At 39.8% G+C, this 17,771-nt stretch overlaps 5 protein-coding genes across 6 annotated transcripts in view; 3 read left to right on the top strand and 2 right to left on the bottom strand.

The window, feature by feature from the left end:
- LOC113211992 (extracellular serine/threonine protein CG31145) overlaps positions 1-3,682 on the top strand; it is a gene marked incomplete at its 5' end in the record, with an annotated part of 31,603 nt that extends 27,921 nt beyond the window's left edge. The window contains one exon of the mRNA XM_052266009.1: positions 1,336-3,682. Within this exon, the coding sequence (XP_052121969.1) occupies positions 1,336-1,528 (193 nt within the window). The remainder of the gene's footprint in view (positions 1-1,335) is intronic.
- A 107-nt stretch (positions 3,683-3,789) lies between these two features.
- Positions 3,790-9,478, top strand: LOC113211989 (NFX1-type zinc finger-containing protein 1-like). Of its 2 annotated transcripts, XM_052266003.1 has the most exons (13): positions 3,790-3,872; positions 3,970-4,144; positions 4,320-6,369; positions 6,446-6,594; positions 6,683-6,940; positions 7,028-7,230; positions 7,322-7,680; positions 7,760-7,903; positions 7,983-8,157; positions 8,231-8,507; positions 8,584-8,746; positions 8,823-8,990; positions 9,079-9,478. In XM_052266003.1, the coding sequence occupies exons 3-13, from the start codon at positions 4,327-4,329 to the stop codon at positions 9,151-9,153; spliced, it is 4,014 nt and encodes a 1,337-aa protein (XP_052121963.1). In that variant the 5' UTR covers positions 3,790-3,872; positions 3,970-4,144; positions 4,320-4,326; the 3' UTR covers positions 9,154-9,478. The 2 variants fall into 2 exon arrangements, with proteins under 2 accessions (XP_052121963.1, XP_026286337.1); XM_026430552.2 differs by having other exon boundaries at positions 3,845-4,144.
- Positions 9,479-10,095: 617 nt separating this feature from the next.
- On the bottom strand, positions 10,096-14,739 carry LOC113211990 (katanin-interacting protein-like). Its single transcript, XM_026430555.2, has 16 exons — positions 14,355-14,739; positions 14,196-14,255; positions 13,634-14,106; positions 13,266-13,540; positions 12,992-13,189; positions 12,772-12,909; positions 12,550-12,690; positions 12,261-12,420; positions 12,048-12,144; positions 11,747-11,909; positions 11,499-11,658; positions 11,214-11,387; positions 10,985-11,124; positions 10,774-10,875; positions 10,545-10,681; positions 10,096-10,469 (listed from the first exon to the last, which is right to left on the bottom strand). The coding sequence occupies exons 1-16, from the start codon at positions 14,393-14,395 to the stop codon at positions 10,349-10,351; spliced, it is 2,580 nt and encodes an 859-aa protein (XP_026286340.1). The 5' UTR covers positions 14,396-14,739; the 3' UTR covers positions 10,096-10,348.
- A 59-nt stretch (positions 14,740-14,798) lies between these two features.
- On the top strand, positions 14,799-16,407 carry LOC113211981 (rab-like protein 3). The gene is made up of 5 exons (XM_026430545.2): positions 14,799-14,989; positions 15,109-15,318; positions 15,429-15,580; positions 15,654-15,767; positions 15,844-16,407. The coding sequence occupies exons 1-5, from the start codon at positions 14,944-14,946 to the stop codon at positions 16,081-16,083; spliced, it is 762 nt and encodes a 253-aa protein (XP_026286330.1). The 5' UTR covers positions 14,799-14,943; the 3' UTR covers positions 16,084-16,407.
- Positions 16,408-17,608: 1,201 nt separating this feature from the next.
- Positions 17,609-17,771, bottom strand: part of LOC113211975 (dynein axonemal assembly factor 1) — a 3,317-nt gene continuing 3,154 nt past the window's right edge. Inside the window, exon 10 of the mRNA XM_052266010.1 lies at positions 17,609-17,753. Coding sequence (XP_052121970.1) covers positions 17,609-17,753 — 145 coding nt within the window. The remainder of the gene's footprint in view (positions 17,754-17,771) is intronic.

Below are 17,771 nucleotides of genomic sequence, written 5' to 3' on the forward strand. Positions count from 1 at the left end.
CGTCTCACCTGCATTATAAAGCGGGCGGATCCATTCGCTAATCTGTCGTTTCGTTGACGATTCGTCTTCGTTCTCGTGCCTCGCTGCTTCGCTATGGCAATAACTTCGCTCTGCCAGAGCGCCAGCCCCCCCCCCTTGCCGTTTTTCCCTCCCCCCATAACTTTCCCATCCCCTCCACCCCACCCTCCTACCCCCCGTTTTCCCCTCTTTCTCCCTTTCTCTTAGGCGTAGCAAGAGAAGGACTCAGTTTCTGGGCGTGGTGGGCTGAAAGGCCGCCGCATGGAAGGCTTTAAATATTTCATCGGACGCTTTTTTTCCCCTCCGCTGTTAAATAAAGCGTCCTCGCCCGTTGCCGCGCACGCCGCCGTCGCCGCTCCGGCGTTTGGATTGAAATCGACGAGCAAAACAACGCGACCGCCGGGGCTGCTGGGTGGAGGGAGCGGGGCTCGCGGCCGGGCAGAGATACGTTCGATTACAATCTCTCCGAACGCATTGTCGGCGAATGGGCGTGACTGCGAGGGGAGGGGGGTGTAAGATAGAGGGAGAGGGTGGGAGCATTCCCTATCACAGACAAACGGATCGCCATCGCCCCTGCCACCCATCCCGTTTGGCCAACGTCCAAGCCAATTTTTGCAACGATAAAGCAGATGTTCACCCCCCCCCCTCTCTTTCCGGTCCGCTAGCGGCGCCCCTTCGCGGGCCCTTGTTCTTGTGTGTGCCCCCGGGCCGGGGCCTGTTCGCATTCGCATGGTGTTCCTATCGCCCTTCATGAGCACCGCGGCCAAAGGGCGCCGCCGTGTTCGCCACTGGCCCTGGCGCGGGCTGCCAGTGGTTCTGCCGCTCGCGCACAAGCTGCCCGTGAGGCACGGTGTCGAGAGATCCCGAACTGGGACCTCCCCAAGGTACCCCAGTGTCCCCTACCGTATCTCTCTACAACACCGTGCCGTGAGTTTGGTGGCCGGTGTCGGGGCGGGGCCCCTCGGCACGCTCACGCCGCCCTGTGAGTGACTGCTCGGCTCGGGCGTCCGCGGAGCCGGAGCCCGCGGCCGTTGGCTTGGCAATGGTTCCGACATGTTTGCAAGTTGTAAAGTGCCAAGTTGACGCTCCCCGGCCGCTCGACTGCTGCCCTCGCTGCCTCCGGCGGCCCCCACTCGAGCCGCGCCATTGGCCGGAGTGGCAGCTGCCCCGCCTGGCCAGGAGTTCCCCCCGCCGGCGCCGGCTCTGAAGTGGTGCCAACTGCACGGAAACTGTTCGAACTGTCTAGCCCCTCCCCGACCTGCTCGGCTAGGTGATGAGATGTCCATGAGATGTTCATGCTGCTGTTGTGTGTTGCAGGTTCCACAACGGGCCCAAGCCGCTGAGCGAGCTGATGCGCGAGTCCATGGCCAAGGACCCTGTGACCCCGGTGCTGTGGGAGCCGCATCACGTGGCGCTGGACCGCCGCGTCAAGATCATCCTCGAGTCAGTGAGGGACTGCGTGTCCAAGACGGGCGCACAGGAGGCCGTGGTCCACGACGACTTCTCATAGCCGTGATCTGACCCGGGGGCCGAGTTGTGGATCTGAGCTGTGATATAAGGACCGGGACTGTATCAGAGTGGGCAGTGTGGTACCGGGAAAGCCCCCAGTCGCCGTTTAGGATAAGAACGATCTCCCGCGCGTTTGCCTCGCTAGCGCTCTCAAGACTCCACGCAAATCATAGTACAATTATTGTTTGTTATTGAATAGTTTTGTGGAATCAGGGTGGTGTTGAGATGTGGTGAGGGAATGGCTGCAGCTTTGTGCCTTTTTCCTGGAGTGGGGTATACCCCATATATGGGGTGGTAAAAAGTACATACATGTGTTGCATTTATTGACTTTTAATGGTTGGGTAGAGTCCTCAAGCTGTTTGGATTGTCTTTAGTGTGTGGATGTCGTGGGAGATCAAAGCCATGAGCATATAGTTCCTGGAAGAGGCAGCTTATGATTTGTTGGACTCTCTAGTCAGCTGCTGATGTGATGCCAACTAAAAGGGCCTTTGCATATTGAACCAGTTATAGCTGTAATAAAATAAGTAGATTTTTTGTGATTTTGCTTTTTTTTAAGAAAGTACATGAGATTTGAAATGTTTTATGAATTATGGTACTCTTTATTTTATTTTTTCAAAAAAAGAAAAGGCAATGATGTATGTTTTTAAAAATATCCATCCTCAATCTCAACTCTGGATCATCTTATTTTTTTCTTGCTTACATAAAATTCTCATGGAAACACACTTATTGCTGTATCAAGAATTTCAACTCTATTTGTCCACATATACTGTATTTCTTGCCCGAGAATCTTTCAATTTAAACATTAAGAGTACAGAAATACTTTGATATCTAGTCACTGAAATTGGCAAAGTTTATTTGTATTTAGGCGACCGAAACTAGCCTGAAAAACGTAATTATTTAGTGACAACATTTGCATTGATTGACCAGGTGCTAAACTGTTCCCATTACTGTAGTTTTGTTGTGTCTTATGCCACTAAAAACATTTAAAAAATGCATATAAATGATATTGTTGGAAGTTCCTCCTGCTTCTGGTGTGGAGGTTTTTTGTAGCTTTGGAAAACATATTAGTTTTTATGATAGAGTATATTTTTTGTATGAATTATTAAGACTTTCTCTTGTAAATCTTTTATAAATGAAGATATTCTATATAAGATAATTTTTTTAGACATGTGAGGTTTGTGATTTTATTTTATTTTAATTAACGTTGTATGATATGTTTTATGTTTCTATGAATATTGATTGTTATCTCTGAAAGCATCACAAGTTTTTAATTGTTGACTTCCCATGTAGTATTCAGAGAGCAAATTTAAAATTTTTGCCATACAAGACCCTTCTAAATGATGCATCTGTTTCCAAATTTGATTCCATTACTACTGAAAATCGGTTTTGAATGAAAAAACCAGTGGGCAAACCCAATTGATGTACTGTCCATAGGATTTGCTGAATTGGTATTCAATTAAGAACAACAGGACTTATAAAAGTGTATAGTTGTGTGCCTGAAGTTTGTGCGCGTTTGTCTATGAGTTTGTCAGCTTTCAACTGATTGGCACATATTCAAATTTTGTAATATTTTATTTTTTTGTGATTGAATGTAATTTTAGTTGTAGCCCATGAGACTTTGTACAAAAATGTGTAAGTATGTGTGCATATGAAATTTCAACCATATTATATAAGAGCTGAGATTTGTGTCTTTATTGGTCTGTTAAAATCATTGCACAGAAATGAAATGTGACTGACATAAATGCCAAAGGTTGTAGGTGAATAATTTCTATGAGGAAATCATATCTCATGCTATGCTAGTGATGAGACTGGTCATCTTAGAGGTGACATGATGTCTATGGGATGTTCTCCACTACCCCAATAAAATTTTGTTGATGTTTGTTTTTGTTTCTTCAAGAAAAAGAACGTTCTGAAAAATGTTTGTTTTGTTTTCTTTCTGACATTAATTTTTGTTTCAAAAACTGATTTGTGCCATGATAGGCTGAGTATCTATGCAACATTATGTTTGTATCAAAAGACATCAAATTTTCCTAACCAGTGACAGCCAACTAAATTGTTAAGGTTGAGACAGCAAGTTCCTCACAAAGAATTTGTCTGATTTCGGAAAGAATTTTATTTTAAGCTTTTATGTAAATAAATTCTTTTATGACCCGATCATGTTAGAACAAGTTTTTATTTGACCCCATTCCTTTGGAGATACTACTATGTTTGAGCAGTTTGAGCTACTTGCTGCGCCGGATGTATCTGCCCGTGCGCCGTGGAGGTAGGCAACCCATCAGACACAGGCAAAGGGCGGCGCGCGGCGCACGGCGGGAAGAATGTGTCAATGCAGCAGCAAGCAGCAGGTGAAGTCGGACGGTTCTGTTTGAGCAAAACGTGCAATTTATCGACGGATTAATTCGGGCCACTGATATTTTTAAAATTGTGACAACTAATTGACAGGCTGCCTCACGTTTCTCTTAAATTTCCGCCTTGTCGTGGGAGGGAGCCGAGAGTCAGTTGGCCGACTCGCTCCGTTCCGCTATCCCGGGCAGCAGTGGTGTCTGCAACCTGTACTCCGAAACATGTGTCAGCTGATTTTTATTGCTGCTTTCTTTGCGTAACAAGGAACAGAGAAGTGAGTATAAACTGAAAAATATATGTGTCGACCTAGAATTTTGTTGTTAGTACCGTGTGGTCAAATTAAGGCGGTTCACATGAACAAATTCGCTTTTTCAAGACGACGTTCGCCGTTCCCCATTTGACTTACCGTTGACAATCGAATTCGCTAAATCCACTTTATCGTTTGTCAGGTTTCATATGGATTCTAAAGATCTACTGCAGGACCTGCACTTCCAGCTGTCAAATGCTGGCAGTGGTTGTTTTATTCAATTCAGAGAAAATAAGATTGTGCGAAGAGACCACTTACAGTTAGACATTGAAGATCGAACAATAATGACTGAAAAATGGGTGGCACAGGTTGAGAGGCATAATAGACAAAGAAGTTTAAGTGTTGACAGCTACTTTGGTGCTGTTTCAATCTGCGATAAACTGAAGAAAAGCTTCTTGAAACCATGTATAGTGTCAGACAATGACTTAGAAGATTTGCGAGTAAGAATTGCTCAAATTAGATTGGAAGATTCTGACTGTAACATAGTTTCTGATCAGAATAATTTAGGCCCTCCCACTGATAATTATAATCAGAATTCCAATAATTTCTTATTACCAGAAAGTCGGCCCCTCGTACCAAGATTCAGATCAAAAACTGTACCATTCCTTGATTTTGGTCCTAGTAGATTAAATGAGGAGAACATTGGCCTTTTAAAAAGTACTGAGAATTTGTGCCAAAATTTTTGTGCTATGCAATCTGTAGATTTGATCAAAGACATCCTTTTTGATGAGAATCGAAATGTGATATCTTGTCAAGATTGTCAGACTAATAGTAATTCTAAACCTGAAATTGGAGTAAAGTCGTCAAGTTTAAGAGAAAGCATAATTCCATGCCCTAATCAACTCGTGGAGATAAAACCTGCAAAGGTTGAAGAAAAGTCAAGTTTTAGATGTGAGAGCTTATTTCCACACTCTGATGAACTCAAGAGAAAGGGAAATAAAAAAATCAGCCCTAATAAGATTGTTGGATGCTATGAAAATGTAGAAAGCTACTTAAAAACTCAGTTTGACCTGCTTAGAGAGGATTTTATTCGACCTTTAAAGGAGGGCATTGCAGATTATCAATACCAACGCATCAAGACCGGTGTTATTCCAAATGAAGTTAAAAATCTGAATCTCCATCATGATGTGCGTGTCATAGAACCTCGCATTAGGGATAACAAACTGGGTATTGCCATAGACATGGGATTCCCCCTGAGTGAGAAAATTGGAGACAAGAATTTCATGGAAGGTTCCCTTGTTCTTTTAACACCAAATCATTTTAAAGATATATTTGTAGGAACAGTTTTGTTTCGCCAATTTTTACCAAGATCAGTTCAAAGAATTGAACGTAATGGACGGCCTCTCAGAAGGAATAGAGGAAGAAAGTCGAATATATTGATTGTTCAACTTCATGCAGTAAGTCACTTTCTACCAGGCTTCAGACGCCAAAAATTTATGCTAGCAGAATCACAGGCCTTCTTTCAACCCTTTTATTATGTGATGAAAATCTTTCAAGGCATGACTAATGAAGATGTACCAATGCAAGAACATATCATCGGCTCTGAAATTAAATGTGATGTTGGTTCCCCATCCTATCTAGGGAAAAACACTGAGTATTTTCTTGAAAATGCTGTGAAGTTAAAAGTGTTGGAGGATGATTGGCCAAGTGCTGAAGTACTGAATGTTAATGATTCTCAACTGGTTGCATTGAAGAAAGCCTTATGTAATAAGCTTGTTCTAATTCAAGGTCCCCCTGGAACTGGGAAGACATATTTGGGATGTAAAGTAGCCAAAGCTCTTCTTCAGAATAGACAAGTTTGGAACAAAGAAGGGAATCAACCAATGCTATTGATGTGTCAAACAAATCATGCGTTAGATCAGTTCATGGAGCTCTTAATACCTGTTTCTAAAAAACTTATGAGGATTGGATGTCAGTCAAAAAGTGCCATTCTAGCTCCATACAATATACGAGAATGGCTGAAGAAGGGACGTCGTAAAACAGCTCCTGATGCTGCTAAACAAAGGAATGAATTGAAATCTGTAGGTAGTAATGTACGAGCTTGTCATGCAGAACTTAGTAAAGTAGCATCTCATGGAATTTTAAACTTACAAACACTTGTTAGTTTTGGAGTTGTTGATACCAAATTTTCTGAGTGTTTCATCAATCCAGCAAATTTTCTGATGTGGCTTGAAGAAGAACATTACTCTGAGGTAATTTTACTTCAGTTAGAATTCCAATCTTCTGAAAAAGAAAAATAAATTTCATATGTATTTCATGCTTTTTCAGCCACCAGACTGCAGTGTGAAAAGAGTGTGCTCCTGTGCAAAAATGGAAATGAAATGCTATAAGCACAGTGAGGAGACTGCACTTTTATCAAAGGAGAATGCAGAAGATATGAAGTGCCTTTTTCTCCAATCTGACAATAATCAAACTGAGTATGGCATATTTTTGTTTTTTAATTATGGTATTACCCTTAATTTTTCTATATCTGAATTCTATTTGTATTGATTTTATTTTCTCTAGACCAAATATTGTGAAAGGTGTTCCATTTGAATATGTCTTGAACTTACATGATCTCGAGATGTATCTAAAAGAAAAGAAAATTGAAAGCAAAATGGCAGGTGCCCACGAAAGTGGACTGTGCAACTCAAGCATAATATTGGAAGATAGAATTAATTTTTTTCAAAAAAAAATGATGAAACGAAATACTGCTTACAGTCCACCTGTTGGTTTTGAGTGCCTTTGGGTTCTTTCACCAAATGACCGTTGGTCTTTATACAGGTAAACTTTAAGATGCAATGTTCTATTCTATTTTGCTCAGAGGTCTAAAACTAACTCTTGAAATAACTTTTCCTCAAAAATTATTAGGTATTGGGTGCGGCACCTGGAGAGAACCTTACAGGAGCATCTTGAGTTATTAGAGACTCATTATATGTCACTGTCTTCTGCAGTAGATCAATCAAAGCAACTTGAGAAATTGGAAGCAATGCGACAGGCAGAGCTTGTTGGAATGACAACATCAGCTGCTGCCAGATTGTATCCAGTATTGCGTGAACTTCACTGTCCAATAGGTACTGTACTTCAGCAAGTTTGGTACTGTCTGTAAATATTATTTAATTCTTTGTACTGTAATAGTATTTTATAGGACACATTTGTTTTCAGCTCTTGTGGAGGAAGCTGCTGAGGTCCACGAAAGTCATATTGTGGCAACAATTACAAAACATTGTCAACATTTGATCCTTCTTGGAGACCACAAGCAGCTCAGGCCGCGGCCAGCATCTTATGCTTTATCAAAGACCCATTTCACAGATGTTTCACTGTTTGAGCGTTTAGCTCTTAACAAGACAGTCCCCATCAACACACTGCTTACTCAGCATCGGATGCAACCTCAAATATCTGCCTTGATAAGACCTAGTATATATGCCGAACTAGGTGATCATCAATGCACTAAGAATAGAGATCATGTACTAGGCCTTAAAAAAAATGTTTTCTTTTTCTCACATTTCTGGCATGAGTGTAAGGTAGTGTATTCCATACCTGAATGTTTTAGAATATTGTGGTGTGTATAAGCACTGTTTTAATTTAGCTTTCTACTTGCAGAATCTCCTTACAGGTAGCTACAGAAATTCTGAAGAAGCCAAAATGGCTGTACAGCTTGCTAGGTATCTAATAAAGCATAAGTACACCACAGATGAAGTTTGCATTTTAACTGCATACCGGGAACAAATTTCTACTATTGAAGCAGTATGTAAATTCATGATTCATTATTTAGCTGTCATTTGTGCGGACCTTACTGCTGAGTTCATCTTTTTCCTGTTTGCAGAACTGCATGCTTTATCCAGAACTAGAAAATCTAAGAGTATTGACAGTCGACAATTTTCAAGGAGAAGAATGTAGGATTGTTATCCTGTCTTTAGTGCGTAATAACTGTGAAAATCAAATAGGTTTCCTCAAAATTAAAAACCGCGTATGTGTAGCACTTTCTCGAGCACGGGATGGTGAGTATTTGAGACTTCCACTAAAACATGAAAGTGTTGTTAAATATCTAAGGCATGTATTTTTCGCTTTTAGGTCTCTTTATGTTAGGAAACATTGATCTGTTGTCTCGTAACAGTGAACTATGGTCGTTGGTTCACAGAACATTGCTACAGAATGATTCTGTTGGTCATTCATTTCCCCTGGGCTGTAGTCGACATCCTGAGAAAACAAAATTGGTTTCTTGTGCTGATGAATTTTCATATTACTTAGAGTCTGGAGGTTGTCAGCTAACTTGTATGTTTAGGTTGGTCTGTGGTCACTTCTGCAGAAAGAAATGCCACCCAGATGATAGGCTACACCTATCACTTAGGTAGGGACTGAGTAACTGGGGATAAATGTATCACTTTCCATGCGTTAGAATTGAATCTAATAAAATACATCTCCAGGTGCCAGGAAGCCTGCCAAAGAACCTGCCCCTCTGGCCATAAGTGTAGCAAAAAATGCTGTGATGATTGTGGAGATTGTGACAGCATTGTGTGGAAACTCCTTCCATGTGGCCACAAAGCTTTGATTAAATGCAGTTTGGACATCGATAATTATCGTTGTGGGGTGAGCAAAATACTGCAGAAAGTTCAATTTTTAGTTGAAAATAGTTTAGTACTTACCTTTGACTTTTCGAGTACAGATTCCTATCAAAAAGCGTATGGAACCATGTTCGCATTCTCTCTTTTTGCAATGCTGGATGCCTCCTATTGGTCGGAAATATTGCCCAGATCAATGTCAATCCGTACTCAAATGTGGTCACAGATGTCCTTTGAGATGCAACTCCATTAAGCACCCCAATCATGATGAGGTACATTAGAATATTTCTGTAATTTTGGAAACTTGTTGCAGTATTTGGTACTATACTGTACAACTTGATTTTTCTTTCAATTTTGCAGATGAAATGTAAGTGTGAAGACACATCCAATTTCTACAATTACAGAAATATTGGCAAAGTCCAAAGCCACACATGATGTTAATATTGATTTCTGGAACTCAAGAAGATAAGTGTTTTTTTATAAACAGCGATGTTTCGTTCTTATCCTGATTTAGTTAATTATAATTCTTACTACCTGTCACTCCTACTGTTCATTTGATGATAAATTCTTGAAAGTGTAGGGAGATGTTCTTACGAATTTTATTTGTTGTTTACTGAATTTTATCATCACATTTTCTAATTTAATCAAGAAATATGTGATGTAAAAATTATCTTAATCTTTGCATAGCAAATTAAAATTGAAACTATTCATGTGATATGAAAGATGTGTAATGTAAAATAAAGAACATTAGTATGTAGCAATTAAATCCAACTTCATTAAAAAAATACCGTCCATAAGTATCCCTGTAGGAACCCTTATAGTAAAATTGCAACTTACAGAGAGTGAAAAGTGAAAATTCTACAATAACAGTTTACATGTGGCCCAGCCACTGTAAGAGCTCTGGAGCTCTACTTAAAAACTGAAATACACTGCAGGTAAAGACATAGTCAAGCACTTCTAAATGTAAAAAGATGAATATTCAGGAAATGTTTCTCACATAAGAAAAAAATGATTTGGTCAGTAATCGAGCCAGTCAAAAGTGAGTGGACTAGCATTGGTCCCTTTGAGTAAATCACAATGCTGTAATAATAATGAGCACTGATCTATTTTTACAGGTAAGCCACATCCTTATAAAATATGACATGACCATAAAACCTTTGGCTTCAGTATTTTAATAAGAAAACTTCAAACCTTGCAGCCTTAGAAAAAAGTTAGTTCAGGAAAGAGATCAAGTCAATCAAATGTAAAGTTTGGATTTGACTGATAACTTTCTTGTATCTGTTCCTTTCTAAGAAAAGACACTTTTCACAGAAATGAGTCACGCATGAGATCTTGACAAAACAAACTAAAATAGGAGTTTTTAACTCAAAAGCACCCTTCTGACATCCCATAAACACAGGTAGTAGCATATAATTCATATGTAACTTCTTTAAAAATATTAGAAAATTCAAAAATACAAAGATCTAAAATCTTTTTCTTTTACGAAGAAAAACACACACAAAAAAAAAATCTTTGGTATGCGTATTGCCCTTGCCCTTCATCAGTCAGAAGTCAAAATATTAAACCAACACATTACAAACTGGAAAAACATAACAATGTAAAAATGAAGCAAATTATGTAGTATCGAGTCTTATTTTCCGGGATGACCAGATCGTTGCTGCAAAGAAGTAAATGGCCTCTTTGACTGGTCTGCCATTCGAGGTTGACCACTTGAAGTTGCCTGCAATCTTGGACTTACAGGTGAGCTCCTCCTAAACAGAAGTAATTTTTTATTCATGAAGTGTGAATTGAAAATTTTAAAAACACAATTTGCATAGATAGTTTACCTTGTTTGTGTTTCAGCCTCTCTTGCTAGCAAAGTTTGGTCAGCAGAAAAGATAACACTTCTGTAAGGAATACTTCCTCTCTTTCCATCTACACAATCTAAAACTCCATTGTAAACTAGTAACTCATCAACTAATATCTGAAAATATTAATTATTTTTAAATAAATTGACAAACTGCATGTACAGAGTAATGATAGCAAGTAAGAACTTCTTCAAAACGTAGTACATACACCAAACTCCTTCACACCACGACTGGGTGTTTTTGCATAGTTCCACAGTTTCATCATGGATACTGTGGTGGCAGTATTGAATATGATGTAAACTTTGTTTATCTGTTGTTGAGTTAAAATAAATAAATAAAATACAATGTAGGGGTCATGAGATTTTTCTTAAATTATTCAATGGAAAACTTATATATTTGTAGTTGATGTTTTCTAATACCTTGCCAGGTAAAATAGGTGCAAGCCACATATGACGACCATCCAAAGTGTCATTGACTCCATCTATAAGCTTATCGGGTGTTCGAACATCCCTTTCAGATCCTTCAAGAATGTTGACACTTTCCGGGTGAGCAGCAACATCTGTAATATGAAATTATGCAAAACAAGACCTGTGTAATAAAACATAAAACACACTTATAAAGGTTCTCATGTTTTCCATATAAACTCACTTTGAAAACCAAGTGAAATTCGATATCCTTCTGCATCATAAAACTCAATGCCATTTAGACCAACATAATAAGGGTCACCCCATGTGGAAAAAATGAGTAAAGTGAATATCAGACCAGTTGGAACACCAGTGTGCTCATATTCATCTTCTGGTACAATACTTGGAGTTAATGATACTGCAAAAAAAAAAGAAAAAAAAGCTAGAACTAAGTTTTAAAATTTTCTTCAAATTCACTATCTGTAATAATTTGGAGGAAGGTCAAAGGTTATAATAAGCATTAACTCACAGGATGGAGAGGATAAAGCACTTGTTTTAGTTGTTGTTAAGCCCTTTCTTTCTAGACGCAAAACTTGACCAAAGTTATAATGTAAATTTCCTGGCGCTCTACGAACTATGAACACTTCACTTTTTAATTTTCCTCTTATCCGCAGTTGAAGTTCTCGAACCTGCCATAGATAGTGAAAACAAGTTATAGTTAAACATCTGATATTCCATTGATTTCAATGTTGTGTTAATGTAAAATGTATATCCTACCCCACAAGATGTTAGTTCTGGTGAAGCATTGTAATTCCAGATATGAACACCAGTAACTTCATGTTCTGCTCCAATTCTAATGGATAGTATTATAGGCTTTGATTTGAATTCAAAGCTCCACATGTGAGTGGCATCCATTGTCCAGTTTTCACCATCAAGAAGCCTGTAAACAGTAGTTTCAGTGGAACAAAATCTAACACTACAACCGATTAACAATCCAAATAATCCAATCTACATATATATCAGATTTTTTTTACCGCAATTTACTAAGTGCCTTGAGTGTCCTCTATAAATTACATACCTGTGCAGGTGAACACGGTTTTCGTCACTTTGAATGTCCTGTGGGGAGATTGGAATAAGAGTACCAGAGGGTCCCATAATCTCTAGTCCAGTCAACCCTTAACAAGAAACATATGGAGCAGGCATGCAAAAGACCAAATTGTCAATTGTTGTCCATAGTTAAACAAAATGGAATTAAATCTTTTGACACATTTAATTTAAATCAAACACTAACCGATAATCGATGGGTGGCCCCAGTTACTGAGAAGAAAAATATCCAACTGCTGCTGAATTTTTTTAGTAGGTTGTGGACCCCATCTCTGGACCCCATTGGTTTCATCTACTACATTTGGAGTGCTGCCTATGATTGTTGAGGTAAAAGGACGAACTGACTCCTGCTCTCAGAAAAGATAATTTTACACTTTGTAATTGATTTTTATAAATGATTTTTAAGTCATGCTTATTGTATACTTATAATATTTTAGATAGATATTTTTATACTTTGTCAAAAGTGTCATGCTTACAGAACAATCAGCTGTTGGAGGCCTTTCATAAGGTTGCACTGATGAAATGTTTCCTTGACTGTATGTAACACTACTATCAAATGATCTGTCATATTTTGAAATAAGTTCCAGAATTGTGTCATCAGTAGTGAACAGAATTGTCTGAAAGAAAGGTGTGGTTTATCATTCATGGAGTGCTTTAATAATAAACATATTGATTCCTTTTTTTCAAAAGGAACTTACATCACCAAATGCATCAGTACTTCCTTGAATAGCACCACAAGCACGAGCTATTTCCCCACGAAATATAAGTACTTCATCTAGAAATATTTCTACATCTTTAGCACCTCTAAAAGAATGGATTCGAGATTTGTTGTAATTCTATATAAAAACAAAACCATATAGCATTTCTTAAAAATATACTTTCTAATAAGTCTGAATAAAGTGAACGAATATCAATTACCCATAATCGCAACATTGCTATAGTATATGGGACACTAAATTCCACATATATGTAGTGGTGAGAACCAGGTGTAAAAGGAGCAAGCCACAGATGCAAATCATCTCTTGTGCGATTAACTCCATCAACAAGATTCCTTACAACTCTTGGATCTCCATTGTATTCTGGTAAAATATTTATATCAGCAGGAGAAGCCCAGATCTGAAAAGAAAACACATTTAAGAAAATAAATTAATAAACAAAAGCTTTCCAACAATTAACTTTAAAATTTACCAACCCGTGCAATTTGTGGAGGGAGACCATCTTTTGTGAATAATTCTATGCCATTCAATCCAAGATAATGGCGATCTCCCCATGTGCTCAAAATATCAATAGTTAGTTTGCTTCCAGATGGAAGTTCAGGGATGATAAAATCTCGTGATGAATATGCATTACTTCTAGAATCAGATCTGAGATTGTGTTCCAGACTCGTGCTAGATTTTCGACGATCAAGATGGCTAATAGGCCATTCAAGTGGACTGTCATCTTTTAGATCACCACTTGGATCAATATCTGAAAAATGTTTTACAATACAAATCATATTTTTAGGTATCAAATCAGACTAATATGTTGTCAGAGATAAAACAAAGAGAAAAGTAAAACTACCCCGGGATGTCGTGATTGTTAATCTTCCCCTTTGCTTTTGGTTAAATGTGTGTAAAACATTCCACGATTCTTCAAGGTCTTGTTGAGTTTTCACAGGGTGCTGGTCTTTTGACTGAATAGGTTCTTGAAGTCTCCTATCATCAACCTCTGCTGATCTACTTGCCCAGTTCGATCTTCCTGGAAACAGTTGATCAGATCTTTCTTCCTCCACTGACTTTCCTGAGCGTAAACTTTGCAGCCATCGATTTCTATTCGGTTTATCCCACAAATCTTGTAGTGACAACTGATCCCAATCAGCACGAACACCTCGAAGGCGTTCCCTTCTGGAGCTCTCTGAATTGAAGCGTGATTCACCACGGTACTTATTAGAAGGACTGAGTGGACTATGAGGACTATTTCCAGCAGATGATGAAGCTCTTCTGCCTTGTCTAGCTGATTCACTTCTAAGTGATAGCAAATTATCCCCATCAATCCTTGACAACAGAAAATAGAAGTATAATAAAGTATAACTAGATTAATATATTGTTGAAAGGTGCCATAAACATATAACTGTTGGACATACTCATTAGGTCGTGAAAGAATGCCCTCTGCGGAATAGGGCTGTATTTGCTTCCTGTCATTACTGAACAAGACGAAACAAATTATGACATCCATATCTTTAAGTTGTTATCATTAATAGCAAGATGTATACAACCCCAGCATACAGTAGTAAAAGGTATACCTTGATAAGTCCTGAAGCCACTTTGGTACTGTCCTCTCCATATTTTTATTAACATTTATGTTGATACTTCATGATATCTCGATGTTTCTTAAACTTTTATTCAAAACGTTTTTTTAATAACATCAGAGACTTTTTTATCTTTCTGTGAAATGGGCGTATGTCGTCTGCACACTGATATTCGAAATTAATCCAATTTGAAAGGGATTGAACTGGAAATATGCAGAGCGTGTCATCACTCTACTCCTTTCTCTTCAGAAAAAAGTCACTTCACTGAGAACATTCCACATTGTTGTTTATCAATTAGATGAAAATAATAATGATTTAAGTTAAGATATTCAACAGTCACTAGAACAAGCTTTAATTCTCCATGTTTTGCCTACGTATCTCCATGGCAACCGGAGGAGACGGCAAGCAAGCAGCGCTCTCTGATGAGAGGCTACACAATATTTGCTATGAAAAATTGTTTATAGGCGCGACTCGTACAGCAACAACAAAGTTAGGGATTACAGATTCTTTGGATTCTTTAATTCCTCTGAATACTGGAGATCATTTAATTCAATTCAAGAATTGACGTTGTCTATCTTTTCAAATGGCTTCTATTGACAAGGTGAAGGTGATTGTCGTCGGTGATTCAGGTATGTAATAGGTTATATTATCACTTATTATCAAATACTGATGACACATCTAAATTTGAAAAAAGATACATGTTTGATTTTTAATCCTCACAACTTGTCCGTTTTAATTGTTTATACAGGTGTTGGTAAATCATCATTAGTACATCAAATTTGCCATGGACAGACTATCAGCAATCCCTCCTGGACGGTTGGGTGTTCTGTTGAGATGAAGATACATGAGTATCGAGAGGGGACGCCCAATCAAAAGACTTATTTTGTTGAACTCTGGGATGTGGGAGGCAGTAGCAGTCACCGAAATACCAGATCTGTTTTCTATAACCCAACTCATGGTGAGTGCCCTGGATTTAAAAATAATTTATACCTTCCTCACAAACCCACCAATTTCTCGGTTCTTCATAATCCCTTTTTTTTTCCTTCTTTTTTTTGGTTAATTGTGTAGGTATTATTCTAGTCCATGACCTTACCAATCGTAAATCAGAACAGAACCTCCAGAAATGGCTTGCAGAGGTTCTTAATCGAGAGGGAAATTCAAAATTCAAAAACCATACTTTTGACGATTTTGACCCAGAGCAATTTGTTGGATCAACCCAGGTACGATTTCTGTTCCTTCCTCTGAAGTATTGAGTTATCTCATTTGCTCTCAAATTTCAATTTTTTTCCTCAGATTCCTATCCTAGTAATTGGAACTAAAGTAGATCTCCTGGAGGCATCTCGTGCCCAAGCTCAAAGGAGATCAGCTACTATAGCAGAAGAATGTGGAGCTGATGAAATTGCTGTGGTGAGGATAATATTAAATAATTATTCTTGAAATCTCCTGTTGACCTACATCATCTTAGCCTTTTTACTTTCTGTAGGACAACACAGAAGTTCGCTCATTGGCAGCTGGAAGCAGTTCAGCAGTCAAACTTAGCAGATTTTTTGACAAGGTAATTGAAAGACGTCATCATGGGCGTGACCGTATTAGCCCTTATGTTGATAGGAATAATTTAAGTGGACGTAGGCAAATGTCATCACCTCTTAGTAATCCAATGAGCCCATTGAGTACTTTGAGTCCTTTAAGTGCTTATAGTTTTAAGTCAGCACACAATGACTGAAAAGCTTTTCAGACTTTACTTTTTTACACAATTGACTGTGAAAGTACATTACTCTGAATGTGTATTTGTGATACAAGTATAAGGGACTGTTTGCGGTCCAACATCAGATAGCTTGGTTAAAATTTTGAGAGTTAATGCTGATGCCAGCTGTGATTCATTGGAAACTAGGTGAATGTGTTTCTGTGATGTCATCTCAAATGTGTAAATAACATGATTCTGATTCTAGCAATTAGTATTTTAATTTATGTTATTCTTTGGGGAAATATATAATTTACTATCTATTATCATGAGTTTAACAAAACAAATAAATTTGCTCACTCAATATCTAATGAAGCTATTTGCATTTCCAAAGTCTTTGACACATTCCATACTAAACCTCTCTCTTCTACTTCATCTTCTGAATCAGATGTTATGCTGCCTCCCTTAGCTTCTTTCTGTTGAAATTCTTCATTAATCTTTGAAGACACATTTTCTGGCTGGCTGTCTGGTCCAATTTTAGTGCCTTCCTCACAGGCTGTCGTCAATTGTATTTCATTCGTTCTTTGTTGTTTGTGTTTCTTCTTTTCCCACTTCTTGACCTGCTTCACCAGTTGATCTGTAAGTACTTTTCTTTCTTCTACGGGCATCTTGAGAATATTCGCGTGCTGATCTAGGAGCCTCTTGATCTGTAGGGCTCTCCGTGTGTTCGGTTTACTTTTGCAGGGCTCCGGTTGCGTTTTGTGTGGTACTTCCCTCTCGCCATCACCATTAGATGTCAGGGACTGCCCTTCCGCCGGACTCGCCGCGCTGTCCTGAACAGTGGCCTGCTCGCATGGGCTTTGGCAATCCCTCAGCTCAGCAACCACAACATCATTGGCATCGTCACTGTCGGAGCTGCTCTCCACCCACTTTTGCCCCGACTCGTCGTCGCTCGACGCGTCGTCCTCGGACCTGCAGTCGGCGGACATGCTCGGTATGCTCTCCATGATGGCCCTCTCCTCGGCCGTCAGGTCGTCCCTGGCGCGCAGCTCCTCCAGGAAGCGCAGTGCGATGGTCTGGTAGTCGAGGATTTCCACATCGCATCCAGTGCGCCCTGGCCGCTCCGCCTCACCGAGGTGGCCGCGGATCCATTCGTACTTGGGCACGATGAGCTTTGCGTCCTGCGAGCTGTCAGACTCGGTCACGAGCGACTGCAGCCGCACCCTGGCCTGGTACTCGTCGAGTGGTTGTCTAGCTCGAGTCGCAGTGCCGTAGCTATCTTCTTGTCTCGGAGGATGCCGACAAGACTCGACAGCGGATTCGCAAGTTTCTATCGGCACCGCGAACTCGTGAGCCGTCGGTTGTGGCTCTTCCGTTCCGACTGTTTCCGTTCTGTTTTCGTTGACTGTTAGATCGTCTGACGGTGTCATGCCCTCGTCACCATCCCCGACTGCACCGTCATCTTCCTCGGCTACGACCCCCCCTGCCCCCCGAGCCTGGCCAGCGGCCGAGTCGCTGACCACATCAGCTGCACGTGTACTCGTGGCCTGTGGTCCGACTTCGATCTTCACCACCGGGACACCACAGTACGAGAGCTCCTCAATGAGGATGCGGGGACACCTCTGGGTCGCCTGTGCACAGCATGCTCTCTCGTGTCTACCTCCGTCTTGTCTCCCCAAAGCATCCTCAAGGAGGAGGAGTGACCCATCAGCCTGTTGAGAACGACACTG

This window comes from Frankliniella occidentalis, unplaced genomic scaffold (assembly GCF_000697945.3).
Source record: "Frankliniella occidentalis isolate FOCC.00 unplaced genomic scaffold, Focc_3.1 Scaffold34, whole genome shotgun sequence".
NCBI lineage: Eukaryota > Metazoa > Arthropoda > Insecta > Thysanoptera > Thripidae > Frankliniella > Frankliniella occidentalis.

Coding starts and splice junctions, on each gene's coding strand:
- LOC113211989 (XM_052266003.1), top strand. CDS start 4,327: ATGGATTCTAAAGATCTACTGCAGGACCTGCACTTCCAGCTGTCAAAT. Junction 6,941..7,027: donor GACCGTTGGTCTTTATACAG/GTAAACTTTAAG, acceptor AAAAATTATTAG/GTATTGGGTGCGGCACCTGG. Junction 8,508..8,583: donor AGGCTACACCTATCACTTAG/GTAGGGACTGAG, acceptor ATACATCTCCAG/GTGCCAGGAAGCCTGCCAAA.
- LOC113211990 (XM_026430555.2), bottom strand. CDS start 14,395: ATGGAGAGGACAGTACCAAAGTGGCTTCAGGACTTATCAAG. Junction 14,256..14,354: donor TGGCTTCAGGACTTATCAAG/GTATACCTTTTA, acceptor CGTCTTGTTCAG/TAATGACAGGAAGCAAATAC. Junction 12,421..12,549: donor CTCCAACAGCTGATTGTTCT/GTAAGCATGACA, acceptor TTCTGAGAGCAG/GAGTCAGTTCGTCCTTTTAC.
- LOC113211981 (XM_026430545.2), top strand. CDS start 14,944: ATGGCTTCTATTGACAAGGTGAAGGTGATTGTCGTCGGTGATTCAG. Junction 14,990..15,108: donor GATTGTCGTCGGTGATTCAG/GTATGTAATAGG, acceptor TTGTTTATACAG/GTGTTGGTAAATCATCATTA. Junction 15,768..15,843: donor GAGCTGATGAAATTGCTGTG/GTGAGGATAATA, acceptor TACTTTCTGTAG/GACAACACAGAAGTTCGCTC.